Genomic DNA, 9,456 nt, shown 5'->3' with positions numbered 1-9,456 from the left:
TCAAATGCGATATTATTTTATATTCAATGTTATTTTGATTAAATATTTTTAAACAATAAATATTTTTATATATATATATTTTATAAACTATTATATAAAATAATACTAATGCAATAAGGTTATGTTGTAAAATGTATAAAAACAATATGAGGTAGTATAATTTATTAATGTACAATTTGAATTTTATAATATTATCATACAATTGGTTTGTTTGATTACAAACCCTGCAGTTATAAATATGATGTTGACACAAAAAATGTTGATTTTTTCTATTTATAATATATATTCTTTTCTAAATAAAATTCTAATGCTCAAAGCAGATAAATTAGATTTGTGATGCAATAATACTATGTAATTGAACACAGTTATATTAAATATTCTTGACCACATGAAACGAATACTATTATTCTATTTTACATGAATTTTTTTAAAATTAATATAAACTCAAAATTAACGAAGACAATGTATTACAGCAGTTGTAAATTCTGTTGTAGAACTCTGACCACCTAAATCTTTTGTTAATACTTTTCCATCATTTAGAACACGATTTAATGCATCTTTAATTTGTTCAGAATAACGTTTTAAATTCACATGGCGTAAAAGTTTTACTGCACATAAAAGCATAGCAGTAGGATTTGCAACATTTTTACCAACAGCTTCTGAATATGTATGCCTTGCACCCTAAATAATAATCAATAAATAGAAAATTTTAATAAATTATTAATTATATATTGTAATAAAAATTATTACAATAAATAGAAAATTTTAATAAATTATTACATCTTATATATTATATTCAAAACTTACTGGTTCAAAAACAACACATTCAGGACTATAACTAGCACCTGCAACTACACCAGCACCACCAACCAATCCAGATGCTAAATTGTCCAAAATGTTACCATATAAATTTGGCAATACCATTACATCAAATTGATGTGGATTGGACACCATTTGCATTGTACAATTGTCTACAATCATTGTTTCAAATGTAATTCTGAAATAAAAAAATGATTTAAGGATGTAAATTTTAAATATTAAAAGTAATCTATCTGAAGTAAAAAATAATTATAATTACCTAGGATACATTTTAGCAATTTCTTGGCATGATTTTAAAAAAAGACCATCACCAAGTTTCATGATATTGGCTTTGTGAACACAAGTGACTTTTTTACGATTATGTTTTACTGCATAATCAAATGCAAATTTTGCAATCCTTTGACTTTTAGTTGCAGTTACTATTTTTAAACATTCTACTACACCTTTTACAGATTCATGCTCTAATGCAGAATATTCTCCTTCTGTTTGTTCTCTAATGATAATACAATCTACATTTTTATGACGACATTTAACACCAGGTAAAGATTTTACATGAACAACATTTGAATACAAATCTAAACTTTTACGTAATTTCATATTTAAAGTTTGAAGCTCTCCAGTATGAGAATGATCTGGTGTTGCCAAAATACCCTATAAATATATATTGATATAAAATAAATATATAAATATAATAAATTTAAATATTGAATATAAAATTACCTTTAAGCATACTCGATTTCTTGCAATACTATTAGATACTTGTTCAAGTGGTGCACTTAAAGTTGGATTTACTTCTGAGAGAAAATAAGGTTCAAATTCAACAGGTACATTTGCAGCTTTGAAAACATTTTGAACAGAAACAACTAATTCTGGTCCTACACCATCTCCTGGTATAAGGGTACATTTTACTTTTCCTTCTTGTTCAATTGCCTGAAAAAAAATATTATGAAAATTATACAATTCTCTATATATTTAAATAATAATTTAATATATAATTTACCGATTCTTGCAAACGTACTGTTCCAACATGTAAAGACCTGACAGCTCCTTTCTGAGCATTCTATAAATAATATTTTAATTACTAAATTAAAAATAAAGCAAATAAATATAATATAATATAGTCAATATTAATTAAATGTAATATAATGTAATATTTATTTTTTTGTATATAATTAAGTTAAAAATATTACGCTAAAAAATTATATTTATACAGACGTAAACGTAATGATTAAATAACATGATTATTGAAGTCGATTATTTAATTGATTTTGAATTTCGAATATTTATTCATTTTAATATTTTGCAAATACGTAATTATTTAATATTTGAAACTGTATTTCTTATTTAATAAGATTTTTATATATTTTTAAGAGAAATTATTGTAATGTAATGTAACGTCCTTGTAATAGTCATTGATAATTCATTTTATTAAATGTATTAATAAAATTCAATGATATTTTGAAGTAATTGTAATTCATAAAATCATATTAATTCTTTAAAAATTAAAAAATGATATTTTAATGAAATGTTTATTACCTGTGAAAGTACTTTGCAGATGTTTCTTGCGAGTAAAGCCATTTTCTACGATGAAGTCTAAATCACTATCTCACTTTCGCATATATATTAGTAATATAAATTTGAAAAGTATTAGGGAAATTTAATTAAAAAAAATACTAATTTTTTTTCTATTTATATTGTATAAGAAATTATAAAATAAATATAATTTATATAATCTTTTATTGATAATAATAATTTATCATTTATAAATAATCCCTAAATAATATGTGTTTATGATTTTGTTTTTATTTAATTGTTTTATTTCATATTTTTTCGAAGTTTATCAAATATATATAATAATCTTTCATTATTATAAAACTTAATGACACTAGTAATAATACTACTAGTAATTTCAAATAATTTTATTAATTAATTCATATTTTATATTAGATTTTTAATTTTATAAAGTTATTATTTTATTTTTTTTATTGAGTTCTATATATTAATAAAATATATTATAAATATATTAATTTTTGTATTATATTATAATTTTTTTATGTCATATATAAAATCACAAATCTATAAAATAAAAAATATGAATATTTTTTTTTTAATTACAATGCAATTTTTCGCGCCTAACATGTCTGTTTAATTATATTAGTTGTGTCTGATTCTCCTGCAATTAAACATGATAATCTACTTTATAGTATTACTATAAAATTACATAAGTCTTGCTTATTAAACTATATATATATATATATATATATATATGAATTTTACTGATAAAATTAAAATTATATAAATTAAAATTATATAAAAATTTCTAGTAAATTTCATTGTAATAAGTTTACCGACATGACTTTATGTAGAAATAGAAATAAGAGCTGAAAATAAATGTAATATTTATATAACATACATTTTTTATTCTATGTCTATTATGATTTTTTTATCATTTTAGTTTCAGTCTCAATATTACTAATTCAGCTTAGAAAATTATAATATAATAATAATTAGAAATGTAATTAAATTTTAATGTAGAATTATAAATTAATAAAAAGTAAAATAAACATTCTATTTTGCAATTTTTATTTTGCAATTATTTTAATAAAATAATTTTTTTAGAAATCAGCAAAAATATTATTATGCATATTATTAATAATTTATTTTTCATTCGATCAATTTTTATTTATAATTTATTTTGACAATTAATTTTAATAAATGTTTCGAATCAATCATAATACGATATTGATTCATAAATTAATCCGTGATAAAAAATTATTATAAATTATATTTTGAAAAAAAATTATATTTTTTCAAATTTAATTCAATGCTTTTTAAAATAATATTTATAAAATATTTTTTTATATTTAAAAATCATTCATTTTATATGAAATGATTACAAATTAATATTAAAGTGTTAAAATATTATAGTTTTGAAAGAGAAATAATAAAATTGTATTCAATTAACATCCTGTTATGTGCTAAAAATAATTATACATAAAAAAATAAATAGTAATAAATAGGAAAATAAAAATAGAATAAAAATTGAGCAATCAACGCCATTTATAAAGTGTCACAAATAAAACATAGATAAAAAGGATATAGATAGATATAAAAGAAATAATGAGAATATAAAAATAGAATAAGAGTAGATCACAAACACTATCTTTCGAATATTAAAAATATTTCTTAAAATTTGGATATAGTAGGATAGAATAAAGAAGAATAAAAATTGAAAATTAATTCCATCTTTTAAAACATATTTTCAATAATATTCAATAGATAGTACTAATCTTTAATTCTTTTCCTATTTTATCTTAATTTGAAGAAATGTCTTTCTTATTCGAAAGATAGCGCTAGTGGCTTATTCTATTTTTATTCTTTCATTATTCGTTCTTAACTGCTACAAGATTTATACATTCAAGTTTTCGATATCTTATTATTTTTAATTATCTTCGTTTCACAAATTTTTTATTTTTTATTGATTTTATTGCATAAATATTAATGTTTATATAATAATATATAACAATAATATGTGTAAATATATTTAGCTCTAATATTATTTATATTATTATATTTATATAGAATTTTTCAAATTTTAATATTATTTTCATTATATTATAATAAAAAATATAAATATAATTGTTAATTCATGAATAATTCAATCATCTGTCTATTCAATTATTTTATCTGCTATTCGTATCAGTTAAGAGATCTATGAATATAAGCTAAATTATATAATGCATGGAAATATTTATAAAATATTTATATATACATATAAAAGAAATTATTTTTAAAATCTGTTAATTTTACAAACTTTTGTAAATAAATTAAATATATGTTGTATCATAGAGGGCATATCAAATTTTTTTGCATAATGGTATTTTAAAAATAGAAAGTCTTTGTCATTTATCCTATACCTGATTTATGTAAAAATAAAAAAATTGGAAATAAAATATATTTATATCATTTTTCATATCTATTTTTATAATATAAAATTTTTATAGAAACAATTACATTAACTTTTACAAATAATTTATTAAAAATAAGAAATTTATTCAAAATAATCGAAAATGACTGAAAAACAATTACGTGAGTATAAATCATTTATATTTATTATAAATATTTATTCATTATATATGTATTAATGCAAAACATTTATTTGTAAAAAATTTTATTTATTGATTTTAATACGTTTCTGATCTGTTTTTCTATGATATTTTAATTTTAATATTATATTCGATTATAATAAAATATAAAATAATTTTGAAAATAACATTTAATAACATTTAAATATATAAGACATTAATAGGTTATAAATATTAATAAATTTTATTTATTATTATTTTAAAAAAATAATCTCTAAATAAATATGTTTAATATTAGTAGGAGATATTGTGACATTTTTTAGCACAAGAAGTGACAAAGCATAGTTTTCGTCAAAAAGTATGGGATTATTTGATGAAGAATGATTTAGTCAATTTTCCTCTTTCTGTGTATGATCGTATACCAAATTTCAAAGGTGCTATAGAAGCAGCACAACGTTTAGCAGAATTGGACAATTTTAAACAAGCAAAAATTATAAAGATAAATCCAGATAAATCACAAGAACCTGTAAGATTCTTAGCATTAGTAGCTAATAAAGAAATATTAGTTCCAATTCCCAAATTAAGATCTGGTTTATTTCTTCATATTACACCAATTGCTGGTGCTTCAAAAAATGAATTAAGAATGTTATCAAAAATACATGGTTTGACAAAAGTTGGTAAACCACTTGATATAAATTCTAAAATAAAGGTATATTACTTATTATGATAATAGAGTTTTTTTTATTATTATTTAAATCTTTTCATTATTTTACATGTTATTTATTCTCAGATAGATCTTGTGATATTGGGATCTGTATGTGTTAGTCGTGATGGATATAGACTTGGTAAAGGTAAAGGATTTGCAGACTTAGAATTTGCTATGATGATGAGAATGGGTGCAGTTACACAGGATACTATAGTTATTACAACTGTGCATGATTGTCAAGTTTTTGATAGTCTTCCTCATCAAATATTTAAGGAATATGATGTACCAGTTGATATAATTGTTACACCTACTGAAACAATAATAGTAAATCCAAAATTAAAAAAACCTAATTGTATTATATGGCATGTGCTTAGTGAAAGGAAAATTAAATCTATGGAAGTATTACAACAATTAAAAGAAATGGATGAAAAGTAAATATTGAAATATTAATAATTGATATATACACATATACGTGTGTGTGTATGTGTATGTGTTTATATAATATAATTAAATTGTTTATGTAAAATACTTGAATTATTTTTAGAGAAGGAAAAATAATAACTTTAAAGGAAGAAGATTCAGATGTAGAAATAAAAAAATATTATCATTCTCACATAAAAAATAAGGAACGTTTTAACACAAAGAAAGTTTTCTCAAATGTTAATGATATTGAAAAAGGAGAACAAAAGCACGTAAAAACATGTTTTTTTAAAAAGCGTAAAATTAATAAATTTAAATTTTCTGATATAGTGGAGGTAATATCTATTTAATCAATGTATATTTAATAATATCATAATATTATTGCAATATTTTAGGTGAAAATGGAAAGTAACAATAAAAATAAGCAACAATATCGTCAAAATTTGAAATCGAAATCTAAATCCCAAGTTGAGTTTTCTTTAAAATTATCCAATATTTCATCCAGCGCGAGAATACGCGATTTGAAAAATGCTTTATTGAAGCGTGGTATTAAACCGAATGAAATAACTTGGTTAGGATATCGTGGTATTTGTTATCTTCATTTCAATAAACTTCAGCAGAATAATAATTTGCCAAATCAACCAATCCAAGTTGATTCAATAATAGCAGATTTACAGCAGTTATGTATTGGGGTATCTACTAATAATATAAACGATTTTATAATAGTAGAACCTGCTAAACCAATATCTAGAATTGAAGTTACAGATATGACGTCAGTTTAAAAGACAATTAATTATTTATAGTATTCAACTTATATCTTTGTATGTGAGTTTATTCTGTTAATAATTATTAATCTATATAAATCAATGGCAGTTTAAATATAATTAAAGTTTTATAGAAAATGATTTATGATATATTTATGTATTTATGCATATAATGAGTGAAAAATAATTGAATATTGTATTGTATATAAGTTAAGTTTGTATAATTATCATTAATTATATTTAACATTTAATTTATAATTGTTATATTTTTTGATAGTTGTGTTAAAAAAATAATCAAATTCAAAAGTTTATATACAAAAAAAATATTTCTCAATATATATTAAGAATTGCATGCATATTATCGATAAACTCATAATAATTATTAATAATTAACATTTTAAATAATGTTTACTGTGATCATATAAAAAATATTTAATATTAATGATAGTGCTCTATACATATTTGATAATATTTATCTAATTATAGACTGATTTAATTACAGAATTCTTGTATAATTTATGAGATATATAATAGTAAAAATTTATATTTTTAGTTTATATACTAGATATTCTATTTTTCTGAAAAAACTTAAATGAGAATAGTAAAATACAATTTTCACATCATTCATAATATTTTTTAGGTAAATATTTTATCAAAAAATTGAATAATAGAGAGAGATATATAGATATATAACATATCTAAATAATTAGAAAAGTGGCAATATATACTTTTGTGATATTAATAAGCATTAATAAGTTAATTATTTTTAAAATTCAAATATAGATAGTTTTATTATTATTATTGTTATTATTATTATTGTTAAATTTCTTATTATTAATTAATTATTTTTATTAATACATAAATGAATAAGAGAAATAAAGATTTTCTTTAAATTATTATCTTGAATAATTAAATATCTATTAAATTCAATGTAAAATTTATGTAAAATACAATTTTCAATTTATTGGATAATAATTTTAATTATATTTTTTTAATAACAATATAATATATTTTATAATATATTTAATAATATATATATATATAATATATTTTTATTTTTTTTTTTCTGTTCTATTCTTAATTTATTAAAAATTACTAATGATGAAAACTATTTATTTTTCCTCTTCATCATAATTACATTTTTTTCCAAAAATAAAATTTTTAGATTAAATTTTAGATTAATTTCCATATAAAAAATTTTTTGTATAAACATTATTAAAATTGCGATGTTAGAAATTATTGATGTCTATTCATTTAATAAAATATCAATGATAAAATATCTATTATTATCATTGATATTAAATAAGACGACCGATTATTATATTATTAATGGAAAAAATTTGTCGATAAAATTTTTTTCCATTCTCGAATAGAATTTTTCTTATTTAACATTTGTTTTGCAATTTTTTTTATTTCGTTCTGATAACATGTATCTGTTTTCATATTTCTTATCATTATATTTTTCATAATATAATGTTTATTGTGTGAATGTAATTTTCTATTTTTTTTGTATTTCTATATTTAACATTAATATTAATAATTTTAATATTAATATTTCTTTATTGTTTTTTGTTTAAATTATTTTGTTGTAAATTTTCTTAAATCCGCGTCTATATTTGAAGTTTATTGAAATTTTTGAACGAATCAAAAATATAAACCATTCTATAGTCATGATTTTTTTGTTTTGTTTAAATTATTGTAATAGAAAGAACAAATTATAAAATTCCGTTGAAAAAAATAATCTTTCTTATCACTTTTTTTTTTTTTCATGAAATGGTATCTTTATTATTAATTATTTAACAATCTTTCTGTCAGTGGTGTCATACTCTTATTTAAATTCTTCTCTAATACTTTAATTTAAATTCTAAATATGTATTTAGGATTTTTTTTTATCAATATTATAATCAATTATTAAATAATATCAAGACAAAACACGTTTTATTTTTTCTTTTTGTTGATTTTTTCTTTTTGCTACTTTTTTTTTTAAATATTTATTCTGTGCTTCAATGAATGTCGATCATGGACCGATATAAGAATAAAAGCGATCAAATTTTCTTATTTGATCATTTAACAAAGAAAACATTGTTATTTGTTGCAAAAGAAATAGGGATATTCGATAGGATAAATGATATTCAATTCATTTTTTTGTTTTGTTTCATTTTTTTTAAATTACCATTTTTTAAATTTAATTTTATATTATAACGATATATTCTTTCTTTACGATTATTTATAAAATTACATTATATTCTTGGTGTTCGTCGTTTGATTATCGAAAGAACTTTAATGTTCTTAAATAAAATTTGAAATATGTACGCAAAATGATGGCAGGTATGCATTTTATCGGACAATAATATAAATTGAGAAAAGATGCGGTTTTTGTAAAATTAATCATAATTTCTTAAAGGATTCGAGCGATACGATTTTCATTTGTATCTCTATAAATCTTAAATTTCGTTTGAAGTTACAAAATTTTTTGGAATTAAAATTACACGAGTTCAGTAACTTTCTAAGAAAAAAGTTCTAAGTAATGTACCAATTACCAATTAAAGTGAAGAATAAGTTTGTAAGTATGAAAATTATTCCAAATATATTTTGGACCGCATGCTAGTTTCAGTTTTTTTTTTTTTTTTTTTTCTCCAGAAGAAAAGTAAGATCGAGAAAG

General features: G+C 19.7%; 2 protein-coding genes across 2 annotated transcripts; one reads left to right on the top strand and one right to left on the bottom strand.

Moving 5' to 3' along the window:
• Nucleotides 1-147: 147 nt before the first annotated feature.
• Nucleotides 148-2,502, bottom strand: LOC552128 (isocitrate dehydrogenase [NAD] subunit beta, mitochondrial). The gene is made up of 6 exons (XM_624508.6): nt 2,356-2,502; nt 1,820-1,879; nt 1,540-1,749; nt 1,079-1,470; nt 808-997; nt 148-681 (listed from the first exon to the last, which is right to left on the bottom strand). The coding sequence occupies exons 1-6, from the start codon at nt 2,395-2,397 to the stop codon at nt 451-453; spliced, it is 1,125 nt and encodes a 374-aa protein (XP_624511.1). The 5' UTR covers nt 2,398-2,502; the 3' UTR covers nt 148-450.
• Nucleotides 2,503-4,706: 2,204 nt separating this feature from the next.
• On the top strand, nt 4,707-6,951 carry LOC412407 (methenyltetrahydrofolate synthase domain-containing protein). Its single transcript, XM_395864.7, has 5 exons — nt 4,707-4,908; nt 5,228-5,613; nt 5,695-6,041; nt 6,155-6,365; nt 6,426-6,951. Exons 1-5 carry the CDS (start codon nt 4,890-4,892, stop codon nt 6,810-6,812), a joined length of 1,350 nt encoding a protein of 449 aa, XP_395864.3. The 5' UTR covers nt 4,707-4,889; the 3' UTR covers nt 6,813-6,951.
• The last annotated feature ends 2,505 nt before the right edge of the window (nt 6,952-9,456 follow it).

Source organism: Apis mellifera, linkage group LG1 (genome assembly GCF_003254395.2).
Source record: "Apis mellifera strain DH4 linkage group LG1, Amel_HAv3.1, whole genome shotgun sequence".
NCBI lineage: Eukaryota > Metazoa > Arthropoda > Insecta > Hymenoptera > Apidae > Apis > Apis mellifera.
This window is presented reverse-complemented; position numbering and strand designations above follow the sequence as displayed.

What these genes read in the sequence shown, in the direction of transcription:
- LOC552128 (XM_624508.6), bottom strand. Translation starts at nt 2,397, where the DNA reads ATGGCTTTACTCGCAAGAAACATCTGCAAAGTACTTTCACAG. An exon ending in TCTGCAAAGTACTTTCACAG is followed by an intron (nt 1,880 to 2,355) that starts GTAATAAACATT and finishes TATTATTTATAG; the next exon opens with AATGCTCAGAAAGGAGCTGT. An exon ending in CAGTACGTTTGCAAGAATCG is followed by an intron (nt 1,750 to 1,819) that starts GTAAATTATATA and finishes ATTTTTTTTCAG; the next exon opens with GCAATTGAACAAGAAGGAAA.
- LOC412407 (XM_395864.7), top strand. An exon ending in TTAAAAGAAATGGATGAAAA is followed by an intron (nt 6,042 to 6,154) that starts GTAAATATTGAA and finishes AATTATTTTTAG; the next exon opens with AGAAGGAAAAATAATAACTT. An exon ending in AATTTTCTGATATAGTGGAG is followed by an intron (nt 6,366 to 6,425) that starts GTAATATCTATT and finishes GCAATATTTTAG; the next exon opens with GTGAAAATGGAAAGTAACAA.